General features: G+C 56.8%; 1 protein-coding gene across 1 annotated transcript; it reads left to right on the forward strand.

The window, feature by feature from the left end:
• The first annotated feature begins 333 nt into the window (after positions 1-333).
• On the forward strand, positions 334-26,712 carry LOC139396893 (transmembrane protein 243, mitochondrial b). Its single transcript, XM_071143818.1, has 5 exons — positions 334-454; positions 4,828-5,028; positions 12,685-12,735; positions 13,967-14,071; positions 26,132-26,712. Exons 2-5 carry the CDS (start codon positions 4,936-4,938, stop codon positions 26,258-26,260), a joined length of 378 nt encoding a protein of 125 aa, XP_070999919.1. The 5' UTR covers positions 334-454; positions 4,828-4,935; the 3' UTR covers positions 26,261-26,712.
• Positions 26,713-27,919: the final 1,207 nt, after the last annotated feature.

Genomic DNA, 27,919 nt, shown 5'->3' on the forward strand with positions numbered 1-27,919 from the left:
AAATGTACTTTTGATACTTAAGTATATTTAAAACCAAATACTTTTTGACTTTTACTCAAGTAGTATTTTACTGGGTGACTTTTACTCAAGTATGACAAATTGGGTACTTTTTCCACCACTGGGATTTCCATAAACATTTCTGCAGAATGGTGTCCCTAAAAAGGTTTGCATTAATCTACACTCATCAAATCAATTAAAACAGACCCATTAATGCATGTGAAATAGGTTAGTACATTGTATTGAATCATGTCAACTCTTGCCGAAATGTGTACCGCCGTAATAAGATATTTTGCCTTTAAGAGTACTGTCACGTTCCCTTTAAGCTGCCCGGCTGTAATTTCTGGTTGAGCCGATCAGAATCATTTTGCTCCTGGAAGTTTTGGAGACACTGGATAAGTGACAAGTAGTTGACACATATTCATCTGAAACACAACCTCTTATTATGCTCTGACACGTAAGTACATTGAAACAAAGTAGACGTTTGCTTCAATCTTTGAAATAGGTGTTTTGAGCAGCTGATTGGAGCCGTCTTAGTAGTGTTATTGTTAGCGGACATGCTATCAGTAACAATCTGCCGTTAGATAACCAGCAGGCTTACTAGCTAGCCGTCTTCTATTAAACTCGTAGATATGTTTTGTGAGCTTTGATGAGTGTTTAAAATTAATGTTAAATTAAGATCTGCGAGGTCAGCGCCCAACACAGCTAAACTAGCTAGCAAGCCTAACGACTACCAGCTGTTAGCCGACTATTTACAAGTGATTTAGCTAGCCCGGTTGGTTTCCCGTATGTCCTAGCCCGGTTGGTTTCCCGTATGACCTAGTCGGTTGGTTTCCTGTATGTCCTAGTCGGTTGGTTTCCCGTATGTCCTAGCCCGGTTGGTTTCCCGTATGTCCTAGCCCGGTTGGTTTCCCGTATGTCCTAGCCCGGTTGGTTTCCCGTATGGTTTCCTGTATGTCCTAGCCCGGTTGGTTTCCCGTATGTCCTAGCCCGGTTGGTTTCCTGTATGTCCTAGCCCGGTTGGTTTCCTGTATGTCCTAGCCCGGTTGGTTTCCTGTATGTCCTAGCCCGGTTGGTTTCCCATATGTCCTAGTCGGTTGGTTTCCTGTATGTCCTAGTCGGTTGGTTTCCCGTATGGTTTCCCGTATGTCCTAGTCCGGTTGGTTTCCCGTATGTCCTAGCCCGGTTGGTTTCCCGTATGTCCTAGCCCGGTTGGTTTCCCGTATGTCCTAGCCCGGTTGGTTTCCCGTATGTCCTAGCCCGGTTGGTTTCCCGTATGTCCTAGCCGGTTGGTTTCCCGTATGTCCTAGCCGGTTGGTTTCCCGTATGTCCTAGCCCGGTTGGTTTCCCGTATGGTTTCCCGTATGTCCTAGCCCGGTTGGTTTCCCGTATGTCCTAGCCTGGTTGGTTTCCCGTATGTCCTAGCCCGGTTGGTTTCCCGTATGTCCTAGCCGGTTGGTTTCCCGTATGTCCTAGCCCGGTTGGTTTCCCGTATGTCCTAGCCCGGTTGGTTTCCCGTATGTCCTAGTCGGTTGGTTTCCCGTATGTCCTAGCCCGGTTGGTTTCCCGTATGGTTTCCCGTATGTCCTAGCCCGGTTGGTTTCCCGTATGTCTTAGCCCGGTTGGTTTCCCAATACTGAATGAACACGTATTTTAACTTAATATAATACATCAATAAAATCAATTTAGCCTCAAGTAAATAATGAAACATGTTCAATTTGGTTTAAATAATGCAAAAACAAAGTGTTGGAGAAGTAAAAGTGCAATATGTGCTATGTAAGAAAGCTAACGTTTAAGTTCCTTGCTCATGTAACAGTATAACTTTAGACCGTCCCCTCGCCCCTACCCGGGTGCGAACCAGGGACCCTCTGCACACATCAACAGTCACCCACGAAGCATCGTTACCCATCGCTCCACAAAAGCCGCGGCCCGGAACCACTACTTCCAGGTCTCAGAGCAAGCGACGTCACCGATTGAAACGCTATTTAGCGCGCACCACCGCTGACTAGCTAGCAGTTTCACATCCGTTACACTCAGAACATACGAAAGCTGTTGGTTCCTTTTAACATGAGTCTTCAATATCCCCAGGTAAGAAGTTTTAGGTTGTAGTTATTATAGGAATTGTAGGACTATTTCCCTCTATACCATTTGAATTTCATTAACCTTTGACTATTGGATGTCTTGTAGGCACTTTAGTATTGCCAGTGTAACAGTATAGCTTCCGTCCCTCTCCTCGCTCGCCCCTGGGCTCGAACCAGCAACACAACGACAACAGCCACCATCGAAGTTGGTTTCCCGTACAACGAAGAGCTGCTGGCAAAACACACGAAAGTGCTGTTTGAATGAATGTTTACGCGCCTGCTTCTGCCTACCACCGCTCAGTCAGATGCTTAGATACTTGTATGCTTGTATGCTCAGTCAGATTATATGCAATGCAGGACACGCTAGATAATATCTAGTAATATCAACCATGTGTAGTTAACTAGTGATTATGATTGTTTTTTATAAGAAGTTTAATGCTAGCTAGCAACTTACCTTGGCTTACTGCATCCGCATAACAGGCAGGCTCCTTGTGGAGTGCAACGAGAGAGAGGCAGGTCGTTATTGTGTTGGACTAGTTAAATGTAAGGTTGCAAGATTGGATCCACCGAGCTGACAAGGGGAAAATCTGTCGTTCTGCCCCTGAACGAGGCAGTTAACCCACCGTTCCTAGGCCGTCGGTGAAAATAAGAATGTGTTCTTAACTGACTTGCCTAGTTAAATAATGATATTTAAAAAAAAATAATGTGTTCTTAACTGACTTGCCTAGTTAAATAATGATATTTAAAAAAAAATAATGATCTGCAAATCGGCGCCCAAAAATACAGATTTCCGATTGTTATGAAAACTGATTAATCGGCCATTACGATTAATCGGTCGACCTCTAGTTACTACTGCATTGTCAGAACTAGAAGCACAAGCATTTCGCTACACTCGTATTAACATCTGCTAACCATGTGTATGTGACAAATAAAATTTGATTTGATTTGGGGTGGCAGGTAGCCCGGCAGGTTGGGGCGGCAGGTAGCCCGGCAGGTTGGGGTGGCAGGTAGCCCGGCAGGTTAGGGCGGCAGGTAGCCCGGCAGGTTGGGGCGGCAGGTAGCCCGGCAGGTTGGGGCGACAGGTAGCCCGGCAGGTTGGGGCGACAGGTAGCCCGGCAGGTTGGGGCGGCAAGTAGCCCGGCAGGTTGGGGCGGCAGGTAGCCCGGCAGGTTGGGGCGGCAGGTAGCCCGGCAGGTTGGGGCGGCAGGTAGCCCGGCAGGTTGGGGCGGCAGGTAGCCCGGCAGGTTGGGGCGGCAGGTAGCCCGGCAGGTTGGGGAGGCAGGTAGCCCGGCATGTTGGGGCGACAGGTAGCCCGGCAGGTTGGGGAGGCAGGTATCTGTCATTCTGCCCCTGAACAAGGCAGTTAACCCACTGTTCCCCGGTAGGCCGTCATTGTCAAATAAAATATTTAACTGACTTGCCTAGTTAAATAAAGGTGTGTATATATATATAAAAATGTTTGTAACTAGCAAGGCCATTTAGACTCCGGTTGGGGGATTGCTGTTGTTTTCAGTGTAGCTGTTCACATGATCCCATGCAGCAGCTCTTAGGGTTATGATGTGTTATGTAGCCCAGGCTGGGATGGAGCTGGAGGCTAGAGAGTAGCAGCTAGTTCCCATGTCATAACGGACCTCTTGTTTCTTGTGGGTTTGGAGCACAAAGCTGCTTAAGGAATTCTGCCTTTTCACCCAGAATGTTGTTGCAACAGGAAACAGTCTCTGCTCTCTGGCCTAGAATTGTCTTCTGCACCGTGCAGTAACATACTGCTGGGCTAGAGCTGGGCTGGGATAGGGCTAGAGCTAGGGAAGAGCTGGGCTAGGGCTTAGGCTAAAGCTAGGGTAGGTCTGGGCTAGAGCTAGGGTAGAGCTGTGCTAGGGCTTAGGGTAGAGCTGGCCTAGAATGGTCTTCTGCACCGTGCAGTAACATACTGCTGGGCTAGGGGTAGAGCTGGGTAGGGATAGAGCTAGGGTAGGGCTGGGCTAGGCTAGAGCTAGGGTAGAGCTAGAGTAGAGCTGGGCTAGAGCTGGGCTGGGGTAGAGCTGGGCTAGAGCTAGGGTAGAGCTGGGGTAGAGCTGGGCTGGGGTAGAGCTAGGATAGAGCTAGGGTAGAGCTGGGCTGGAGCTAGGGTAGAGCTGGACTGGAGCTAGGGAAGAGCTGGGCTAGGGCTTAGGCTAGAGCTAGGGTAGGGCTGGGCTAGAGCTAGGGTAGAGCTGGGCTAGGGCTTAGGGTAGAGCTGGCCTAGAATGGTCTTCTGCACCGTGCAGTAACATACTGCTGGGCTAGGGGTAGAGCTGTAGGGTAGGGCTGGGCTAGAGCTAGGGTAGGGATAGAGCTAGGGTAGAGCTAGGGTAGAGCTAGAGTAGAGCTGGGCTAGAGCTAGGGTAGGGCTGAGCTGGGCTAGAGCTGGGCTGGGGTAGAGCTGGGCTAGAGCTAGGGTAGAGCTGGGGTAGAGCTGGGCTGGGGTAGAGCTAGGATAGAGCTAGGGTAGAGCTGGGCTGGAGCTAGGGTAGAGTTGTACTGGAGCTAGGGTGGAGCTGGGATAGAGAAGAAACATGACACAACGTCTAGGGGGGATTTGGGATTGGGCTGGGGGCAGAGATGAGAGGGGATCAAGGAGAGAGAGGAGGAAGGAGGTAAAGGAATAGGGGGAATCAGAAAGGGAAGTAGGGGAGGGGGTGTTTTAGCCAGTCCCTTTATGGGGTGAGGGACAGGCTATTAACTTCCCTCTCCTATTCCTCCCACCCTTCAGGTCAGGCATCTGGTTGGCTGGCCCTGCTTCCTGTCCGGTAAGGCCTGCCCCTGTGGAGCCACTAGCATGCAGTTCCTCTGTGTGTCCATGGGGTGGAGCTGCTGAGCCATGGATGACTTCACTACCAATGATTTCACCACCAGAACATATGGCACCAGCGGCCTTGACAACAGACTGCTGTTTGGAGAAACCTCTGCTCGGGTACGCCTGCTGTGTGTGTGTGTGTGTGTGTGTGTGTGTGTGTGTACGGCTGTTGCGGTGACCATATTACCGCCACACACACAGTCTTGAGTCTCCTCTTCTGCACTCTGGACATGCGTTGGTAGTACCTAACTCACTAACAACCATCAGGACCTAATGGCTCCATGTCCCTCTAACCATCGGGTCCTAATGGCTCCATGTCCCTCTAACCATCAGGTCCTAATGGCTCCATGTCCCTCTAACCATCGGGTGCTAATGGCTCCATGTCCCTCTAACCATCAGGTCCTAATGGCTCCATGTCCCTCTAACCATCAGGTCCTAATGGCTCCATGTCCCTCTAACCATCAGGTACTAATGGCTCCGTGTCCCTCTAACCATCGGGTCCTAATGGCTCCATGTCCCTCTAACCATCAGGTCCTAATGGCTCCGTGTCCCTCTAACCATCAGGTCCTAATGGCTCCGGGTCCCTCTAACCATCGGGTCCTAATGGCTCCATGTCCCTCTAACCATCGGGTCCTAATGGCTCCATGTCCCTCTAACCATCAGGTCCTAATGGCTCCATGTCCCTCTAACCATCAGGTCCTAATGGCTCCATGTCCCTCTAACCACTCTGACATCAATGACAATCAAACACTTATCATCACAACAGTATCATGCTTTTACAATTCACCTCACTGTGATGATCAATTTGAAGAAAGAAGTTCAACAGCAGGTTGAACCAGTGTATAACATGGTCGTTGTGGATGCTGTTCCAAAGCCCAACACAATGAAATGGACAGTGCTTTCTAAGGTGATGATTAATTCAGAACACCCATAGACCATCTGACAGCTCATTCATAGGCCTGTATATGAGCCCCCCCCAAAATGAATTAAAATAATGATTGTGCTGTTATACAATACATATCGCATATTGCACATGGCAGAAAAACATTTTAAAAAACTGATTTAAGATGTCTTTGGTACATAACTGGTCGAGCCTATACTCCAACATGTCTATCCATGAGTCTGGGAGAGAACGGTCCCACAGTTGACAGTGCATGTCAGAGCAAAACCCAAGCCATGAGGTTGAAGGAATTGTCCGTAGAGAGAGGATTGTGTCGAGACACAGATCTGGGGAAGGGTACCCAAACATTTCTGCAGCACTGAAGGCTCCAAGAACACAGTGGCCTCCATCATCCTTAAATGGAAGAAGTTTGGAACCACAAAGACTCTTCCTAGAGCTGGCCGCCTGGCCAAACTGAGCAATCGAGGGAGAAGAGCCTCGGTCAAGGAGGTGACCAAGAACCCGATGGTCACTGACAGATCACCTAGAGTTCCTCTGTGGACATGGGAGAACCTTCAAGATGGACAACCTTCTCTGCAGAACTCCACCAATCAGGCCTTTATGGTAGGTTGGTCAGACGGAAGCCACTCCTCAGTAAAAGGCACATGACAGCCCGCTTGGAGTTGGTAAAAGGCACCTAAAGACTCAGACCATGAGAAACAAGATTCACTGGTTTGATGAAACCAAGATTGAACTCTTTGGCCTGAATGCCAAGCATCACGTCTGGAGGAAACCTGTCACCATACCTACTGCGAAGCATGGTGGTGGCAGCATCATGCTGTGGGGATGTCAGGATTGAGGGAAAGATGAATGGAGGAAAGTACCTTGAGGAAAACCTGCTCAGGTCCTCAGACTGGGGCGAAGGTGCAACTTCTGGACAAGTCTCAATGTCCATGAGTGGCCCAACCCGATTTGAACATCTCTGGAGAGACCAGAAAATAGCTGTGCAGCAACGCTCCCCATCCAACCTGACAGAGATTGAGAGGATCTGCAGAGAAGAATGGGAGAAACTCCCTAAATACAGGTGTGCCAAGCTTGTAGCGTCAGACCCAAGAAGACTCGAGGCTGTAATTGCTGCCAAAGGTGCTTCAACAAAGTACTGAGTAAAGGGTCTGAATACTAATGTAAATGTTATATTTCCAATTTTGTTATTGTAGCAAATGTATATCTAAACCTGTTTTATGCTTTGTCGTCGTAGTGTATTGTGTTTGGATTGAGGGGAAAAAACTATTGAATCAATTGTAGAATAAGGCTGTAACCTAACAATGTGGAAAAAGTTGAGGGGTCTGAATACTTTCCAAATGCACTGTATTAGTAAAGACCAGATTAAATTGCGAATAGTCAGATGGGTGACAATATGGTCAGTTGATGAGAGAACCGCATGTGTAGCCTTAGGCAAGGAACAGAGGGCAAGCTTTCTCTGCAAAGTTCTCAAATTATCAACAGCCTAGTCACATCAAGCAGCCTATATGTGTTGTTTTTCTAGGTCATTCTAAGGTTTGTATCATTCAAAACTACAGTTGCCAAATAACTCTGAACCTAGGGTATAGGACCTGTTCCAAATAACTCAATATGCCTTAGCTAGCCCTTTTGTTTCACCTCCCACACATGCAGTGACCTCACCTGGTCTAAATGTCTCTAGAGACAAAACCTCTCATCGTCACTCAATGCCTAGGTTGACCTCCACTGTATTCACATCCTACCATACCCTTGGCTGTACATTATGCCTTGAATCTATTCTACCATGTCCAGAAATCTGCTCCCTTTACTCTGTTCTGAACGTACTAGACGATCAGTTATTTTAGCCTTTAGCCGTACCCTTATCCTACTCCTCCTTTGTTCCTCTGGTGATGTGGAGGTTAATCCAGGCTCTGCAGTGTCTAGCTCCACTCCCATTCCCCAGGCGCTATCATTTGCTGACTTCTGTAACCATAAAAGCCTTGGTTTCATGCATGTTAACATCAGAAGCATCCTCCCTAAGTTTGTCTTACTCACTGCTTTAGCACACTCTGCCAACCAGGATGTCCTAGTCGTGTCTGAATCCTGGTTTAGGAAGGCCACCAAAAATCTTGAAATTTCCATCCCTAACTATAACATTTTCCGACAAGATAGAACTGCTAAAGGGGCGGAGTTGCAATCTACTGCAGAGACAGCCTGCAGTGTTCTATCATACTATCCAGGTCTGTTCCCAAACAATTTGAGCTTCTACTTCTAAAAATCCACCTTACCAGAAACAAGTCTCTCACCGTTGCTGCTTGTTATAGACCACCTTCTGCCCCCAGCTGTGCCCTGGACACCATATGTGAATTGATTGCCCCCCCGAGCTATCTTCAGAGCTTGTATTGTTAGGTGACCTAATCTGGGACATGTTTAACACCCCGGCCATCCTACAATCTGAGCTTGATGCCCTCAATCTCACACAAATTGTCAATGAACCTACCAGGTACAACCCCAAATCTGTAAACACGGGCACCCTCATAGATATCATCCTGACCAACCTGCCCTCTAAATACAACTCTGCTGTCTTCAACCAGGATCTCAGCGATCACTGCCTCATTGCCTGCGTCTGTAATGGGTCTGCGGTCAAACGACCACCCCTCATCACTGTCAAACGCTCCCTAAAACACTTCAGTGAGCAGGCCTTTCTAATCGACCTGGCCCAGGTATCCTGGAAGGATATTGACCTCATTCCGACAGTAGAAGATGCTTGGTTATTCTTTAAAAGTGCTTTCCTCACCATCTTAAACATTTTTTAAAAAATGAACCAGGAACAGATATAGTCCTTGGTTCACTCCAGACCTGACTGCCCTTGACCAGCACAAAAACATCCTGTGGCGTTCTGCATTAGCATCGAATAGCCCCCACGATATGCAACTTTTCAGGGAAGTTAGGAACCGATATACACAGGCAGCTAGGGAAGCAAAGGCTAGCCTTTTCAAACAGAAATTTGCATCCTATAGCACAAACTCCAAAAAGTTCTGGGACACTGTAAAGTCCATGGAGAATAAGAGCACCTCCTCCCAGCTGCCCATTGCATTGAGGCTAGGAAACACTGTCACCACTGATAAATCCACTATAATTGAGAATTTCAATAAGCATTTTTCGACAGCTGGCCATGCTTTCCACCTGGCTACCCCTACCCTAAGAGACCTGCACCCCCCACAGCAACTTGCCAAAACCTACATTTCTCCTTCACCCAAATCCAGATAGCTGATGTTCTGAAAGAGTTTCAAAATCTGGACCCCTACAAATCTGCTGGGCTAGACAATCTGGACCCCTACAAATCTGCTGGGCTAGACAATCTGGACCCCTACAAATCTGCTGGGCTAGACAATCTGGACCCCTACAAATCAGCCGGGCTAGACAATCTGGACCCCTACAAATCTGCTGGGCTAGACAATCTGGACCCCTACAAATCTGCTGGGCTAGACAATCTGGACCCCTACAAATCTGCTGGGCTAGACAATCTGGACCCCTACAAATCTGCTGGGCTAGACAATCTGGACCCCTACAAATCAGCTGGGCTAGACAATCTGGACCCCTACAAATCTGCTGGGCTAGACAATCTGGACCCCTACAAATCTGCTGGGCTAGACAATCTGGACCCCTACAAATCTGCTGGGCTAGACAATCTGGACCCCTACAAATCTGCTGGGCTAGACAATCTGGACCCTCTCTTTTTGAAATGATCCATTGCATTTATTGCAACCCCTATTACTAGCCTGTTCAACCTCTCTTTCGTATCGTCTGAGATCCCCAAAGATTGGAAAGCTGCCGCGGTCATCCCCCTCTTCAAAGGGGGAGACACTCTAGACCCAAACTGTTACAGACCTATATCTATCCTACCCTGCCTTTCTAAGGTGTTCGAAAGGCAAGTTAACAAACAGATCACCGACCATTTCAAATCCCACCATACCTTTTCTGCTATGCAATCTGGTTTCCGAGCTGGTCATGGGTGCACCTCAGCCATGCTCAAGGTCCTAAACGATATCATAACAGCCATCGACAAAAGACAATACTGTGCAGCCGTCTTCATAGACCTGGCCAAGGTTTTCGACTCCATCAATCACCACATTCTTATCGGCAGACTTAACAGCCTTGGTTTCTCAAATGACTGCTTCGCCTGGTTCACCAACTACTTCTCAGACGGAGTTCAGTGTGTCAAATCAGAGGACCTGTTGTCTGGACCTCTGGCAGTCTCTATGGGGGTGCCACAGGGTTCAATCCTCGGGCCGACTCTTTTCTCTGTATACATCAATGATGTCGCTCTTGCTGCTGGTGATTATCTGATCCACCTCTACGCAGATGACACCATTTTGTGTCGCTCTTGCTGCTAGTGACACCATTTTGTGTCCTTCTGGCCCTTCTTTGGACACCGTTAACTAACCTCCAGACGAGCTTCAATACCAGACAACTCTCCTTCCGTGGTCTCCAACTGCTCTTAAATGCAAGTAAAACTAAATGCAATGTCTTCAACCGATCGCTGCCCGCACCTGCCCGCCCGTCCAGCAACACTACTCTGGACGGTTCTGACTTAGAATATGTGGACAACTATAAATACCTAGGTGTCTGGTTAGACTGTAAACTCTCCTTCCAGACTCACATTAAGCATCTCCAATACAAAATCAAATCTAGAATCGGCCTCCTATTTCGCAATAAAGCATCCTTCATTCATGCTGCCAAACACACCCTCGTAAAACTGATCCTACCGATCTTTGACTTCGGCGATAAAATAGCCTCCACCACTCTACATCCAATTTGCTGAGTAGTCTATCACAGTGCCATCCGTTTTGTCACCAAAGCCCAATATACTACCCACCACTGCGACCTGCATGCTCTCGTTGGCTGGCCCTCGCTTCATATTCCTCGCCAAAACCACTGGCTGCAGGTAATCTATAAGTCTCTGCTAGGTAAAGCCCCGCCTTATCTCAGCTCACTGGTCACCATAGCAGCACCCACCGGTAGTAGCACACGCTCCAGCAGGTATATTTCACTGGTAACCCCCAAAGCCTATTCCTCCTTTGGCTGCAACGAATTGCAAAAAAAATCACTGAAGCTGGAGACTCATATCTCCCTCACTAGCTTTTAAGCATCGGCTGTCAGAGCAGCTCACAGATCACTGCACCTGTACACAGCCCATCTGTAAATAGCCCATCCAACTACCTCATCCCCATACTGTATTCATTTATTTTTTTACTCCTTTGCACCCCAGTATCTCTACTTGCACATTCATGTTCTATACATCTATCACTCCAGTGTTTAATTGCTATATTGTAATTACTTCGCCACTACAGCCTATTTATTGCCTTAACTCCCTAATCTTACCTCATTTGCAAACACTGTATATAAATGTTTTTCCTATTGTGTTATGGACTGTACGTTTATTCCATGTGTAACTCTGTGTTTGTCGCTTTGCTTTATCTTGGCCAGGTTGCAGTTGTAAATGAGAACTTGTTCTCAACTGGCCTACCTGGTTAAATAAAGGTAGAAAAAAAAATAGGGCATAGGATCTGTTTCAAATAATTCAATCTAGGGCATAGGATCTGTTTCATATAACTCAATCTAGGGCATAGGATCTGTTTCATATAACTCAATCTAGGGCATAGGATCTGTTTCATATAACTCAATCTAGGGCATAGGATCTGTTTCATATAACTCAATCTAGGGCATAGGATCTGTTTCAAATAACTCAATCTAGGGCATAGGATCTGTTTCATATAACTCAATCTAGGGCATAGGATCTGTTTCATATAACTCAATCTAGGGCATAGGATCTGTTTCATATAACTCAATCTAGGGCATAGGATCTGTTTCATATAACTCAATCTAGGGCATAGGATCTGTTTCATATAACTCAATCTAGGGCATAGGATCTGTTTCATATAACTCAATCTAGGGCATAGGATCTGTTTCATATAACTCAATCTAGGGCATAGGATCTGTTTCATATAACTCAATCTAGGGCATAGGATCTGTTTCATATAACTCAATCTAGGGCATAGGATCTGTTTCATATAACTCAATCTAGGGCATAGGATCTGTTTCATATAACTCAATCTAGGGCATAGGATCTGTTTCATATAACTCAATCTAGGGCATAGGATCTGTTTCATATAACTCAATCTAGGGCATAGGATCTGTTTCATATAACTCAATCTAGGGCATAGGATCTGTTTCATATAACTCAATCTAGGGCATAGGATCTGTTTCATATAACTCAATCTAGGGCATAGGATCTGTTTCATATAACTCAATCTAGGGCATAGGATCTGTTTCATATAACTCAATCTAGGGCATAGGATCTGTTTCAAGTGAACACTTTTACACTCAACATAGCCACTTTATATGTGGCTCTGCTCCGGAATGGGAAAAATATCATTTTCTATGTTATTCAGCTAAATTATATTCTTCCTACTATAAAATCACATGTAAAACAATGACGCAGGACTTCTAAGCATATCTTGTCAGCCCAATGAACAAGCCTACAGCCTATGACAGAGCATAGCCCTTTAACATATAGTAGACCAGCTCATATTCTGTCCTTCTGAAATACATTTTCTTCATCATGTTTCTTTTAACCTGTCTAAAATCAATAATGGATTTATTGTGACGGTGTTTATTAAAATATATTTATTAGACTTTTCAAAATGTAGATGTTCCAATCAGCGGCTTGTATGTGTGGAGGCCTGGAGATGCTAAACATGTTTATGTTAATTAACGGTCAATTAACGTGAGACCAGCAGTCTGTTGCATGACTAACTGGCTGACAAAATGTCATGACCGCCACAGTGTGTTATTGGCTTGTCTCATGTAATGTCCTCTTTCCCTTGCAGGACAGAGCCATCAACCTGGTGGTTGGAGGACTGACATCCCTGCTCGTTGTAGTAAGTACCCCTGGACTGTCTCCACATGTTGTTACAGCCTGAATGTAAAATGGATTACATTCAAAGTTTTGTGTCACTGACCTACACACAATACCCCATAATGGTATTGTGTTTTTAGACATTTTTTACAAATTTTAATAAAAAATGAGAAGCTGGAATGTTTTGTACGTTTTCAACCACTTTGTTATGGCCTAAATAAGTTCAGGAGTAAAAATGTGCTTAACAAGTCACACAAGTTGGACTCACACTGTACAGTAATACTGTTAAACATGAATGACTACACTAGCCTAGTGGTTAGAGTGTTGTGCTAGTTACCGAAAGGTTGCTGGATTGAGTCCCTGAGCTGACAAGGTAAACATCTGTTGTTCTGCCCCTGAACAAGGCAGTTAACCCACTGTTCCTAGGTTGTCATTGTGTTCTTGGTTCCTCCCGGGTGGTGCAGTGGTCAAAGGCACTGGCACTCGCTGTGCCACCAGAGATTCCGGGTTCGAGCTCAGGCTCTGTCGCAGCCGGCCATGACCGGGAGGTCCACGGGGCGATGCACAATTGGCCCAGCGTTGGCCGGGAGGGATATCCTTGTCTCATCGCGCACTAGCGACTCCTGTGGCGGACCGGGTGCAGTGCACCCTGACCAGGTCGTCAGGTGTATGGTGTTTGGATGTGCATTGTGTCAAGAAGCAGTGCGGCTTGGTTGGGTTGTCTTTCGGAGGACGCATGGCTCTCGACCTTCGCCTCTCCCGAGTCCGTACGGGAGTTGCAGCGATGAGACAAGACTGTAACTACCAATTTGATATCAGGAAATTGGGAAGAAAAAAGGCTTTGTTCTTAACTTGGGAGAGGAAATGGTAGAATGATGATATACTGGGAAAGATGGGTTGATCTGTGGCCTTCTGAAGGGTGTGGCCTTCTGAAGGGTGATCTGTGGCCTTCTGAAGGGTGATCTGTGGCTGTCTGAAGGGTGATCTGTGGCCTTCTGAAGGGTGATCTGTGGCCTTCTGAAGGGTGATCTGTGGCCTTCTGAAGGGTGATCTGTGGCTGTCTGAAGGGTGGAGTGAATACATACTTGAAATATTTCAGGTCCTCCAATGAGGGGTGAGGATGTGATTGATTCAGGTTCTCCACAGTGTACTGGTCCTGGTAGTTTCATGCTGACCAGATCACCCACTGATTTGAGGGGCCTTTTGTCTTGTTGTTTCAATTTGATTAGTTAGGTGGTGATTGTGTTCCCTAGGTAACAGTGATCAGTTCATTCCTGTTCCCATCGTTGCCTCCCTGGCCACTCAACGTCTTCTTGGCTTTCTGTATACTGCTGACCTGCGGCTCGGCCATGGTGCTGGTGAGTACACACTGCTTTCTTTGGGTCTGAAGAGGATAAATATCTCCCTCCTGTAGATCTTCTGGTACCGGCAGGGGGACGTGGGTTACGGTTAGGTACCGGCAGGGGGACGTGGGTTAGGTACCGGCAGGGGGACGTGGGTTGGGTACCGGCAGGGGGAGGTGGGGTTGGGTACCGGCAGGGGGAGGTGGGGTTGGGTACCGGCAGAGTGACGTGGGTTGGGTACCGGCAGGGGGAGGTGGGGTTGGGTACCGGCAGGGGGACGTGGGGGTTGGGTACCGGCAGGGGGACGTGGGGGTTGGGTACCGGCAGGGGGACGTGGGGGTTGGGTACCGGCAGGGGGACGTGGGGTTGGGTACCGGCAGGGGGATGTGGGGTTGGGTACCGGCAGGGGGACGTGGGTTAGGTACCGGCAGGGGGACGTGGGTTACGGTTAGTTACCGACGGGGGGAGGTGGGTTAGGTACCGGCAGGGGGACTTGGGGTTGGGAACCGGCAGGGGGACGTGGGGGTGGGGTTGGGTAACGGCAGGGGGACGTGGGGGTGGGTACCGGCACCGGCAGGGGGACGTGGGGGTGGGTACCGGCAGGGGGACGTGGGGGTGGGTACCGGCCGGGGGACGTGGGGGTGGGGTACTGGCAGGGGAATGTGGGGTTGGGAACCAGCAGGGGGACGTGGGGGTGGGGTTGGGTAACGGCAGGGGGACGTGGGGGTGGGTACCGGCACCGGCAGGGGGACGTGGGGGTGGGTACCGGCAGGGGGACGTGGGGGTGGGTACCGGCCGGGGGACGTAGGGGTGGGGTACTGGCAGGGGAATGTGGGGTTGGGAACCAGCAGGGGGACGTGGGGGTGGGGTTGGGTACCGGCAGGGGGACGTGGGGGTGGGGTTGGGTACCGGCAGGGGGACGTGGGGGTTGGGTACCGGCAGGGGGACGTGGGGTTGGGTACCGGCAGGGGGACGTGGGTTAGGTACCGGCAGGGGGACGTGGGTTACGGTTAGTTACCGACGGGGGGAGGTGGGTTAGGTACCGGCAGGGGGACTTGGGGTTGGGAACCGGCAGGGGGACGTGGGGGTGGGGTTGGGTAACGGCAGGGGGACGTGGGGGTGGGTACCGGCAGGGGGACGTGGGGGTGGGTACCGGCAGGGGGATGTGGGGTTGGGTACCGGCAGGGGGACGTGGGTTACGGTTAGTTACCGACGGGGGGGAGGTGGGTTAGGTACCGGCAGGGGGACTTGGGGGTGGGGTTGGGTAACGGCAGGGGGACGTGGGGGTGGGTACCGGCACCGGCAGGGGGACGTGGGGGTGGGTACCGGCAGGGGGACGTGGGGGTGGGTACCGGCAGGGGGACGTAGGGGTGGGGTACTGGCAGGGGAATGTGGGGTTGGGAACCAGCAGGGGGACGTGGGGGTGGGGTTGGGTACCGGCAGGGGGACGTGGGGTTGGGTACCGGCAGGGAGACTTGGGGTGGGGTTGGGTACCGGCAGGGGGACTTGGGTTGGGTACCGGCAGGGGGACGTGGGGGTGGGGTTGGGTACCGGCAGGGAGACTTGGGGTGGGGTTGGGTACCGGCAGGGGGACTTGGGGTGGGGTACTGGCAGGGGGACGTGGGGTTGGGAACCGGCAGGGGGACGTGGGGTTGGGAACCGGCAGGGGGACGTGGGGTTGGGTATCGGCAGGGGGACGTGGGGTTGGGTACCGGCAGGGGGACGTGGGGTTGGGTACCGGCAGGGGGACGTGGGGTTGGGTACCGGCAGGGGGACGTGGGGTTGGGTACCGGCAGGGGGGGTTGGTTTGGGTACCGGCAGGGGGACTTGGGGTTGGGAACCGGCAGGGGGACTTGGGGTTGGGAACCGGCAGGGGGACGTGGGGGTGGGGTACCGGCAGGGGGACTTGGGGTGGAGTACCGGCAGGGTGACGTGGGTTAGGTACCGGCAGGGGGACGTGGGGGTGGGTACCGGCAGGGGGACGTAGGGGTGGGGTACTAGCAGGGGAATGTGGGGTTGGGAACCGGCAGGGGGACGTGGGGGTGGGGTTGGGAACCGGCAGGGGGACGTGGGGGTGGGGTTGGGTACCGGCAGGGGGACGTGGGGGTGGGGTTGGGTACCGGCAGGGGAACGTGGGGTTGGGAACCGGCAGGGGAACGTGGGGTTGGGAACCGGCAGGGGGACGTGGGGTTGGGAACCGGCAGGGGGACGTAGGGGTGGGGTACTAGCAGGGGAATGTGGGGTTGGGAACCGGCAGGGGGACGTGGGGGTGGGGTTGGGAACCGGCAGGGGGACGTGGGGGTGGGGTTGGGAACCGGCAGGGGGACGTGGGGGTGGGGTTGGGTACCGGCAGGGGGACGTGGGGGTGGGGTTGGGTACCGGCAGGGAGACTTGGGGTGAGGTTGGGTACCGGCAGGGGAACGTGGGGTTGGGAACCGGCAGGGGAACGTGGGGTTGGGAACCGGCAGGGGAACGTGGGGTTGGGAACCGGCAGGGGGACGTGGGGGTGGGTACCGGCAGGGGGAGGTGGGGTTGGGAACCGGCAGGGGAACGTGGGGTTGGGTACCGGCAGGGGGACTTGGGGTGGGGTACCGGCAGGGGAACGTGGGGTTAGGTACCGGCAGGGGGACTTGGGGTTAGGTACCGGCAGGGGGAGGTGGGTTGGGTACCAGCAGGAGGACGTGGGGGTGGGGTTGGGTACCGGCAGGGGGACGTGGGGGTGTGGTTGGCTACCGGCGGGGGGAGGTGGGTTAGGTACCGACGGGGGGAGTTGAGTTAGGTACCGGCGGGGGGAGGTGGGGTTGGGTACCGGCGGGGGGAGGTGGGGTTGGGTACCGGCGGGGGGAGGTGGGGTTGGGTACCGGCAGGGGGGGTTGGGTACCGGCAGGGGGACGTGGGGTGGGGGTGGGTACCGGCAGGGGGACGTGGGGGTGTGGTTGGCTACCGGCTGGGGGAGGTGGGTTAGGTACCGACGGGGGGAGTTGAGTTAGGTACCGGCGGGGGGAGGTGGGGTTGGGTACCGGCGGGGGGAGGTGGGGTTGGGTACCGGCGGGGGGAGGTGGGGTTGGGTACCGGCAGGGGGGGTTGGGTACCGGCAGGGGGACGTGGGGGTGGGGTTGGGAACCGGCAGGGGGACGTGGGGGTGGGGTTGGGTACCGGCAGGGGGACGTGGGGGTGGGGTTGGGTACCGGCAGGGAGACTTGGGGTGAGGTTGGGTACCGGCAGGGGAACGTGGGGTTGGGAACCGGCAGGGGAACGTGGGGTTGGGAACCGGCAGGGGAACGTGGGGTTGGGAACCGGCAGGGGGACGTGGGGGTGGGTACCGGCAGGGGGAGGTGGGGTTGGGAACCGGCAGGGGAACGTGGGGTTGGGTACCGGCAGGGGGACTTGGGGTGGGGTACCGGCAGGGGAACGTGGGGTTAGGTACCGGCAGGGGGACTTGGGGTTAGGTACCGGCAGGGGGAGGTGGGTTGGGTACCAGCAGGAGGACGTGGGGGTGGGGTTGGGTACCGGCAGGGGGACGTGGGGGTGTGGTTGGCTACCGGCGGGGGGAGGTGGGTTAGGTACCGACGGGGGGAGTTGAGTTAGGTACCGGCGGGGGGAGGTGGGGTTGGGTACCGGCGGGGGGAGGTGGGGTTGGGTACCGGCGGGGGGAGGTGGGGTTGGGTACCGGCAGGGGGGGTTGGGTACCGGCAGGGGGACGTGGGGTGGGGGTGGGTACCGGCAGGGGGACTTGGGGTGGGGTACTGGCAGGGGAATGTGGGGTTGGGAACCGGCAGGGGGACGTGGCGGTGGGTACCGGCAGGGGGACGTGGGGGTGGATACCTGCAGGGGGACTTGGGTTGGGTACCGGCAGGGGGACGTGGGGGTGGGTACCGGCAGGGGGACGTGGGGGTGGGTACCGGCAGGGGAACGTGGGGGTGGGTACCGGCAGGGGAACGTGGGGGTGGGTACCGGCAGGGTGACGTGGGTTGGGTACCGGCAGGGGGAGGTGGGTTGGGTACCGGCAGGAGGACGTGGGGGTGGGGTTGGGTACCGGCAGGGGGACTTGGGGTTAAGTTTGGGTACCGGCAGGGGGAGTTGAGTTAGGTACCGGCGGGGGGAGGTGGGGTTAGGTACTGGCGGGGGGAGTTGAGTTAGGTACCGGCGGGGGGAGGTGGGGTTGGGTACCGGCGGGGGGAGGTGGGGTTGGGTACCGGCAGGGGGGGTTGGGTACCGGCAGGGGGACGTGGGGTGGGGGTGGGTACCGGCAGGGGGACTTGGGGTGGGGTACTGGCAGGGGAATGTGGGGTTGGGAACCGGCAGGGGGACGTGGGGGTGGGTACCGGCAGGGGGACGTGGGGGTGGGTACCGGCAGGGGGACGTGGGGATGGGTACCGGCAGGGGGACGTGGGGGTGGGTACCGGCAGGGGGACGTGGGGTGGGTACCGGCAGGGGACTTGGGTTGGGTACCGGCAGGGGGACGTGGGGGTGGGTACCGGCAGGGGAACGTGGGGGTGGGTACCGGCAGGGGAACGTGGGGGTGGGTACCGGCAGGGTGACGTGGGTTGGGTACCGGCAGGGGGAGGTGGGTTGGGTACCGGCAGGGGGAGGTGGGTTGGGTACCGGCAGGGGGAGGTGGGTTGGGTACCGGCAGGGGGAGGTGGGTTGGTTACCGGCAGGAGGACGTGGGGGTGGGGTTGGGTACCGGCAGGGGGACTTGGGGTTAAGTTTGGGTACCGACAGGGGGACTTGGGGTTAGGTACCGGCAGGGGGACTTTGGGGTGGGGTAGCGGCAGGTGAACGTGGGTTAGGGTTGGGTACCGGCAGGTGGTCTTGGGGTGGGGTGGGGAACCGGCAGGTGGACTTGGGGTGGGGAACCGGCAGGTGGACTTGGGGTGGGGAACCGGCAGGTGGACTTGGGGTGGGGTTGGGTACCGGCAGGAGGGGGTCGGGTTGGGTACCGGCAGGGGGACTTGGGGTTAGGGTTGGGTACCGGCAGGGGGACTTGGGGTTAGGTTTGGGTACCGGCAGGGCGACTTGGGGTTAGGTTTGGGTACCGGCAGGGCGACTTGGGGTTAGGTTTGGGTACCGGCAGGGCGACTTGGGGTTAGATACCGGCAGGGGGACTTGGGGTTAGGTACCGGCAGGGGGAGGTGGGTTGGGTACCGGCAGGAGGACGTGGGGTGGGTACCGGCAGGGGACTTGGGTTGGGTACCGGCAGGGGGACGTGGGGGTGGGTACCGGCAGGGGAACGTGGGGGTGGGTACCGGCAGGGGAACGTGGGGGTGGGTACCGGCAGGGTGACGTGGGTTGGGTACCGGCAGGGGGAGGTGGGGTGGGGGTGGGTACCGGCAGGGGGACTTGGGGTGGGGTACTGGCAGGGGAATGTGGGGTTGGGAACCGGCAGGGGAACGTGGGGTTGGGAACCGGCAGGGGGACGTGGGGGTGGGTACCGGCAGGGGGACGGGGGGGTGGGTACCGGCAGGGGGACGTGGGGATGGGTACCGGCAGGGGGACGTGGGGGTGGGTACCGGCAGGGGGACGTGGGGTGGGTACCGGCAGGGGACTTGGGTTGGGTACCGGCAGGGGAATGTGGGGTTGGGAACCGGCAGGGGGACGTGGGGGTGGGTACCGGCAGGGGAACGTGGGGGTGGGTACCGGCAGGGGGACGTGGGGTGGGTACCGGCAGGGGGACGTGGGGATGGGTACCGGCAGGGGGACGTGGGGGTGGGTACCGGCAGGGGGACGTGGGGTGGGTACCGGCAGGGGACTTGGGTTGGGTACCGGCAGGGGGACGTGGGGGTGGGTACCGGCAGGGGAACGTGGGGGTGGGTACCGGCAGGGTGACGTGGGTTGGGTACCGGCAGGGGGAGGTGGGGTGGGGGTGGGTACCGGCAGGGGGACTTGGGGTGGGGTACTGGCAGGGGAATGTGGGGTTGGGAACCGGCAGGGGGACGTGGGGGTGGGTACCGGCAGGGGGACGTGGGGGTGGGTACCGGCAGGGGGACGTGGGGGTGGGTACCGGCAGGGGGACGTGGGGATGGGTACCGGCAGGGGGACGTGGGGGTGGGTACCGGCAGGGGGACGTGGGGTGGGTACCGGCAGGGGACTTGGGTTGGGTACCGGCAGGGGGACGTGGGGGTGGGTACCGGCAGGGGAACGTGGGGGTGGGTACCGGCAGGGGAACGTGGGGGTGGGTACCGGCAGGGTGACGTGGGTTGGGTACCGGCAGGGGGAGGTGGGTTGGGTACCGGCAGGGGGAGGTGGGTTGGTTACCGGCAGGAGGACGTGGGGGTGGGGTTGGGTACCGGCAGGGGGACTTGGGGTTAAGTTTGGGTACCGACAGGGGGACTTGGGGTTAGGTACCGGCAGGGGGACTTTGGGGTGGGGTAGCGGCAGGTGAACGTGGGTTAGGGTTGGGTACCGGCAGGTGGTCTTGGGGTGGGGTGGGGAACCGGCAGGTGGACTTGGGGTGGGGTGGGGAACCGGCAGGTGGACTTGGGGTGGGGTTGGGTACCGGCAGGAGGGGGTCGGGTTGGGTACCGGCAGGGGGACTTGGGGTTAGGGTTGGGTACCGGCAGGGGGACTTGGGGTTAGGTTTGGGTACCGGCAGGGCGACTTGGGGTTAGGTTTGGGTACCGGCAGGGCGACTTGGGGTTAGGTTTGGGTACCGGCAGGGCGACTTGGGGTTAGATACCGGCAGGGGGACTTGGGGTTAGGTACCGGCAGGGGGAGGTGGGTTGGGTACCGGCAGGAGGACGTGGGGGTGGGGTTGGGTACCGGCAGGGGGACGTGGGGGTGTGGTTGGCTACCGGCGGGGGGAGGTGGGTTAGGTACCGACGGGGGGAGTTGAGTTAGGTACCGGTGGGGGGAGGTGGGGTTGGGTACCGGCGGGGGGAGGTGGGGTTGGGTACCGGCGGGGGGAGGTGGGGTTGGGTACCGGCAGGGGGGGTTGGGTACCGGCAGGGGGACGTGGGGTGGGGGTGGGTACCGGCAGGGGGACTTGGGGTGGGGTACTGGCAGGGGAATGTGGGGTTGGGAACCGGCAGGGGGACGTGGGGGTTTGGTTGGGTACCGGCAGGGGGACGTGGGGGTGGGTACCGGCAGGGGGACGTGGGGTACTGGCAGGGGGACTTGCGGTTGGGTACCGGCAGGGGGACTTGGGGTGGGGTTGGGTACCTGCAGAGGGACTTGGGATTAGGTTTGGGTACCGGCAGGGGGACTTGGGGTTAGGTTTGGGTACCGGCAGGGGACTTGGGGTTAAGTTTGGGTACCGGCAGGGGGACTTGGGGTTAAGTTTGGGTACCGACAGGGGGACTTGGGTTTAGGTAGCGGCAGGTGAACGTGGGTTAGGGTTGGGTACCGGCAGGTGGACTTGGGGTGGGGTGGGGAACCGGCAGGTGGGGTTGGGGTTAGGTTTGGGTACCGGCAGGGCGACTTGGGGTTAGGTTTGGGTACCGGCAGGGCGACTTGGGGTTAGGTTTGGGTACCGGCAGGGCGACTTGGGGTTAGGTACCGGCAAGGGGACTTGGGGTTAGGTACCGGCAGGGGGACTTGGGGTTAGGTACCGGCAGGGGGAGGTGGGTTCGGTACCGGCAGGAGGACGTGGGGGTGGGGTTGGGTACGGGCAGGGGGACGTGGGGTTGGGTACCGGCAGGGGGACTTGGGGTTAGGGTTGGGTACCGGCAGGGGGACTTGGGGTTAGGTTTGGGTACCGGCAGGGCGACTTGGGGTTAGGTTTGGGTACCGGCAGGGCGACTTGGGGTTAGGTTTGGGTACCGGCAGGGCGACTTGGGGTTAGGTACCGGCAGGGGGACTTGGGGTTAGGTACCGGCAGGGGGAGGTGGGTTGGGTACCGGCAGGAGGACGTGGGGGTGGGGTTGGGTACCGGCAGGGGGACGTGGGGGTGTGGTTGGCTACCGGCGGGGGGGAGGTGGGTTAGGTACCGACGGGGGGAGTTGAGTTAGGTACCGGTGGGGTTGGGTACCGGCGGGGGGAGGTGGGGTTGGGTACCGGCGGGGGGAGGTGGGGTTGGGTACCGGCGGGGGGAGGTGGGGTTGGGTACCGGCAGGGGGGGTTGGGTACCGGCAGGGGGACGTGGGGTGGGGGTGGGTACCGGCAGGGGGACTTGGGGTGGGGTACTGGCAGGGGAATGTGGGGTTGGGAACCGGCAGGGGGACGTGGGGGTTTGGTTGGGTACCGGCAGGGGGACGTGGGGGTGGGTACCGGCAGGGGGACATGGGGTACTGGCAGGGGGACTTGCGGTTGGGTACCGGCAGGGGGACTTGGGGTGGGGTTGGGTACCTGCAGAGGGACTTGGGGTTAGGTTTGGGTACCGGCAGGGGGACTTGGGGTTAGGTTTGGGTACCGGCAGGGGGACTTGGGGTTAAGTTTGGGTACCGACAGGGGGACTTGGGGTTAGGTACCGGCAGGGGGACTTTGGGGTGGGGTAGCGGCAGGTGAACGTGGGTTAGGGTTGGGTACCGGCAGGTGGACTTGGGGTGGGGTGGGGAACCGGCAGGTGGGGTTGGGGTTAGGTTTGGGTACCGACAGGGCGACTTGGGGTTAGGTTTGGGTACCGGCAGGGCGACTTGGGGTTAGGTACCGGCAGGGGGAGGTGGGTTCGGTACCGGCAGGAGGACGTGGGGGTGGGGTTGGGTACCGGCAGGGGGACGTGGGGTTGGGTACCGGCAGGGGGACTTGGGGTTAGGGTTGGGTACCGGCAGGGGGACTTGGGGTTAGGTTTGGGTACCGGCAGGGCGACTTGGGGTTAGGTTTGGGTACCGGCAGGGCGACTTGGGGTTAGGTTTGGGTACCGGCAGGGCGACTTGGGGTTAGGTACCGGCAGGGGGACTTGGGGTTAGGTACCGGCAGGGGGAGGTGGGTTCGGTACCGGCAGGAGGACGTGGGGGTGGGGTTGGGTACCGGCAGGGGGACGTGGGGTTGGGTACCGGCAGGGGGACTTGGGGTTAGGGTTGGGTACCGGCAGGGGGACTTGGGGTTAGGTTTGGGTCCCGGCAGGGCGACTTGGGGTTAGGTTTGGGTCCCGGCAGGGCGACTTGGGGTTAGGTTTGGGTACCGGCAGGGCGACTTGGGGTTAGGTACCGGCAGGGGGACTTGGGGTTAGGTACCGGCAGGGGGAGGTGGGTTGGGTACCGGCAGGAGGACGTGGGGGTGGGGTTGGGTACCGGCAGGGGGACGTGGGGGTGTGGTTGGCTACCGGCGGGGGGGAGGTGGGTTAGGTACCGACGGGGGGAGTTGAGTTAGGTACCGGCGGGGGGAGGTGGGGTTAGGTACCGGCGGGGGGAGGTGGGGTTGGGTACCGGCGGGGGGAGGTGGGGTTGGGTACCGGCAGGGGGGGTTGGGTACCGGCAGGGGGACGTGGGGTGGGGGTGGGTACCGGCAGGGGGACTTGGGGTGGGGTACTGGCAGGGGAATGTGGGGTTGGGAACCGGCAGGGGGACGTGGGGGTTTGGTTGGGTACCGGCAGGGGGACGTGGGGGTGGGTACCGGCAGGGGGACATGGGGTACTGGCAGGGGGACTTGCGGTTGGGTACCGGCAGGGGGACTTGGGGTGGGGTTGGGTACCTGCAGAGGGACTTGGGGTTAGGTTTGGGTACCGGCAGGGGGACTTGGGGTTAGGTTTGGGTACCGGCAGGGGGACTTGGGGTTAAGTTTGGGTACCGACAGGGGGACTTGGGGTTAGGTACCGGCAGGGGGACTTTGGGGTGGGGTAGCGGCAGGTGAACGTGGGTTAGGGTTGGGTACCGGCAGGTGGACTTGGGGTGGGGTGGGGAACCGGCAGGTGGGGTTGGGGTTAGGTTTGGGTACCGACAGGGCGACTTGGGGTTAGGTTTGGGTACCGGCAGGGCGACTTGGGGTTAGGTACCGGCAGGGGGAGGTGGGTTCGGTACCGGCAGGAGGACGTGGGGGTGGGGTTGGGTACCGGCAGGGGGACGTGGGGTTGGGTACCGGCAGGGGGACTTGGGGTTAGGGTTGGGTACCGGCAGGGGGACTTGGGGTTAGGTTTGGGTACCGGCAGGGCGACTTGGGGTTAGGTTTGGGTACCGGCAGGGCGACTTGGGGTTAGGTTTGGGTACCGGCAGGGAGACTTGGGGTTAGGTACCGGCAGGGGGACTTGGGGTTAGGTACCGGCAGGGGGAGGTGGGTTGGGTACCGGCAGGAGGACGTGGGGGTGGGGTTGGGTACCGGCAGGGGGACGTGGGGGTGTGGTTGGCTACCGGCGGGGGGGAGGTGGGTTAGGTACCGACGGGGGGAGTTGAGTTAGGTACCGGCGGGGGGAGGTGGGGTTAGGTACCGGCGGGGGGAGGTGGGGTTGGGTACCGGCAGGGGGGGTTGGGTACCGGCAGGGGGACGTGGGGTGGGGGTGGGTACCGGCAGGGGGACTTGGGGTGGGGTACTGGCAGGGGAATGTGGGGTTGGGAACCGGCAGGGGGACGTGGGGGTTTGGTTGGGTACCGGCAGGGGGACGTGGGGGTGGGTACCGGCAGGGGGACATGGGGTACTGGCAGGGGGACTTGCGGTTGGGTACCGGCAGGGGGACTTGGGGTGGGGTTGGGTACCTGCAGAGGGACTTGGGGTTAGGTTTGGGTACCGGCAGGGGGACTTGGGGTTAGGTTTGGGTACCGGCAGGGGGACTTGGGGTTAAGTTTGGGTACCGACAGGGGGACTTGGGGTTAGGTACCGGCAGGGGGACTTTGGGGTGGGGTAGCAGCAGGTGAACGTGGGTTAGGGTTGGGTACCGGCAGGTGGACTTGGGGTGGGGTGGGGAACCGGCAGGTGGGGTTGGGGTTAGGTTTGGGTACCGACAGGGCGACTTGGGGTTAGGTTTGGGTACCGGCAGGGCGACTTGGGGTTAGGTTTGGGTACCGGCAGGGCGACTTGGGGTTAGGTACCGGCAAGGGGACTTGGGGTTAGGTACCGGCAGGGGGAGGTGGGTTGGGTACCGGCAGGAGGACGTGGGGGTGGGGTTGGCTACCGGCGGGGGGAGGTGGGTTAGGTACCGACGGGGGGAGTTGAGTTAGGTACCGGCGGGGGGAGGTGGGGTTAGGTACCGGCGGGGGGAGGTGGGGTTGGGTACCGGCGGGGGGAGGTGGGGTTGGGTACCGGCGGGGGGAGGTGGGGTTGGGTACCGGCAGGGGGGGTTGGGTACCGGCAGGGGGACGTGGGGTGGGGGTGGGTACCGGCAGGGGGACTTGGGGTGGGGTACTGGCAGGGGAATGTGGGGTTGGGAACCGGCAGGGGGACGTGGGGGTGGGGTTGGGTACCGGCAGGGGGACGTGGGGGTGGGTACCGGCAGGGGGACATGGGGTACTGGCAGGGGGACTTGCGGTTGGGTACCGGCAGGGGGACTTGGGGTGGGGTTGGGTACCTGCAGAGGGACTTGGGGTTAGGTTTGGGTACCGGCAGGGGGACTTGGGGTTAGGTTTGGGTACCGGCAGGGGGACTTGGGGTTAAGTTTGGGTACCGACAGGGGGACTTTGGGGTGGGGTAGCGGCAGGTGAACGTGGGTTAGGGTTGGGTACCGGCAGGTGGACTTGGGGTGGGGTGGGGAACCGGCAGGTGGGGTTGGGGAACCGGCAGGTGGACTTGGGGTGGGGTTGGGTACCGGCAGGAAGGGGTCGGGTTGGGTACTGGCAGGGGGACTTGGGGTTGGGTACCGGCATGGGGACTTGGGGTTGGGTACCGGCAGGGGGACTTGGGGTTAGGGTTGGGTACCGGCAGGGGGACTTTGGGTTAGGGTTGGGTACCGGCAGGGGGACTTGGGGTTAGGTTTGGGTACCGGCAGGGCGACTTGGGGTTAGGTTTGGGTACCGGCAGGGCGACTTGGGGTTAGGTTTGGGTACCGGCAGGGCGACTTGGGGTTAGGTTTGGGTACCGGCAGGGCGACTTGGGGTTAGGTACCGGCAGGGCGACTTGGGGTTAGGTACCGGCAGGGGGACTTGGGGTTAGGTACCGGCAGGGGGACTTGGGGTTAGGTACCGGCAGGGGGACTTGGGGTTAGGTACCGGCAGGGGGACTTGGGGTTAGGTACCGGCAGGGTTTAGGCTGACTGTCGTCTTCCTCCTGTAGATTGTCTGGTACCGGCAGGGGGACTTGGATCCGAAGTTCAGGAAGTTAATCTACTACATGCTGGCCTCCATCATGCTGCTGTGTCTCTGTGCTAACCTGTACTACCACGACGTGGGCAGAGGGACGTGAGACTGGACATGCCTTACTCACCCTTACTGCCACACACCGTCCCTGACTGGACTAGTGGAACCAGTTCTACCAGGAAGATGATGGACCTGCCCAGAACCAGTTCCGGTGGTGGGGCCCACATTCCACACAGGCACAAGGAGGACAGACAGTTTCCAGACAAGTGACTGTCCAGCAATCGTAGTCAAGTGACTGTTTCTATTCCACAGATCATCTGACCACTCAGCTCTGCACAGCTTCACTTTAGGATTATTCAGACCATTTGTTGCTTTTTTATTTAGTATTTTATGCAATAAATAATCATATCCTGTCTGGCCTGTGAGTTGTTGTCCTGCACCTCTGTCATAAGCTTTGTTGATAGCTGGCATCTCCTATGTCTTCTTCTTGGCCACATTCTGATTGTCCCACATTTTCAGAAAAGTGTCTCCACATGGTATTAAAATGTCTCTTATCCACTGTCTACGCATTGTGACCAGATTTCCTGATCCCTCCTTGTGTGCAAGTTATTTGACAGATGATTTATTTTACTTTGGCTGCGTTTAGTCAGCCTAATTCTGTTTTACCCAGGTATTGGCAAAAGAGCTGCTCTGATTGGTTAAAAGATGAGACTTGTGCTGCCTGTGCACCTGACTACCTCCGGAGGAGGTCAGTAGCCCTCCCAGTGATGTTTCAGGCCTCTGGTAGCCCTCCCAGTGATGTCTCATGCCTCAGGTAGCCCTCCCAGTGATGTCTCATGCCTCAGGTAGCCCTCCCAGTGATGTTTCATGCCTCAGGTAGCCCTCCCAGTGATGTCTCATGCCTCAGGTAGCCCTCCCAGTGATGTCTCATGCCTCAGGTAGCCCTCCCAGTGATGTCTCATGCCTCAGGTAGCCCTCCCAGTGATGTTTCATGCCTCAGGTAGCCCTCCCAGTGATGTCTCATGCCTCAGGTAGCCCTCCCAGTGATGTCTCATGCCTCTGGTAGCCCTCCCAGTGATGTCTCATGCCTCAGGTAGCCCTCCCAGTGATGTCTCATGCCTCTGGTAGCCCTCCCAGTGATGTTTCATGCCTCTGGTAGCCCTCCCAGTGATGTTTCAGGCCTCTGGTAGCCCTCCCAGTGATGTTTCAGGCCTCAGGTAGCCCTCCCAGTGATGTTTCATGCCTCAGGTAGCCCTCCCAGTGATGCCTCAGGTAGCCCTCCCAGTGATGTTTCAGGCCTCTGGTAGCCCTCCCAGTGATGTCTCATGCCTCAGGTAGCCCTCCCAGTGATGTCTCATGCCTCTGGTAGCCCTCTCAGTGATGTTTCAGGCCTCTGGTAGCCCTCCCAGTGATGTCTCATGCCTCTGGTAGCCCTCTCAGTGATGTTTCAGGCCTCTGGTAGCCCTCCCAGTGATGCCTCAGGTAGCCCTCCCAGTGATGCCTCAGGTAGCCCTCCCAGTGATGCCTCAGGTAGCCCTCCCAGTGATGTCTCATGCCTCTGGTAGCCCTCCCAGTGATGTCTCATGCCTCAGGTAGCCCTCCCAGTGATGCCTCAGGTAGCCCTCCCAGTGATGTCTCATGCCTCTGGTAGCCCTCCCAGTGATGTCTCATGCCTCTGGTAGCCCGTGAAAACCGCAATAATTTGCCATATTCTAATAATACTCATGTGCCAAGCTATCGCTACGGTCTTGTGAAACTTCCTTAC

The sequence above is a fragment of the Oncorhynchus clarkii genome, unplaced genomic scaffold (assembly GCF_045791955.1).
Source record: "Oncorhynchus clarkii lewisi isolate Uvic-CL-2024 unplaced genomic scaffold, UVic_Ocla_1.0 unplaced_contig_4352_pilon_pilon, whole genome shotgun sequence".
NCBI lineage: Eukaryota > Metazoa > Chordata > Actinopteri > Salmoniformes > Salmonidae > Oncorhynchus > Oncorhynchus clarkii.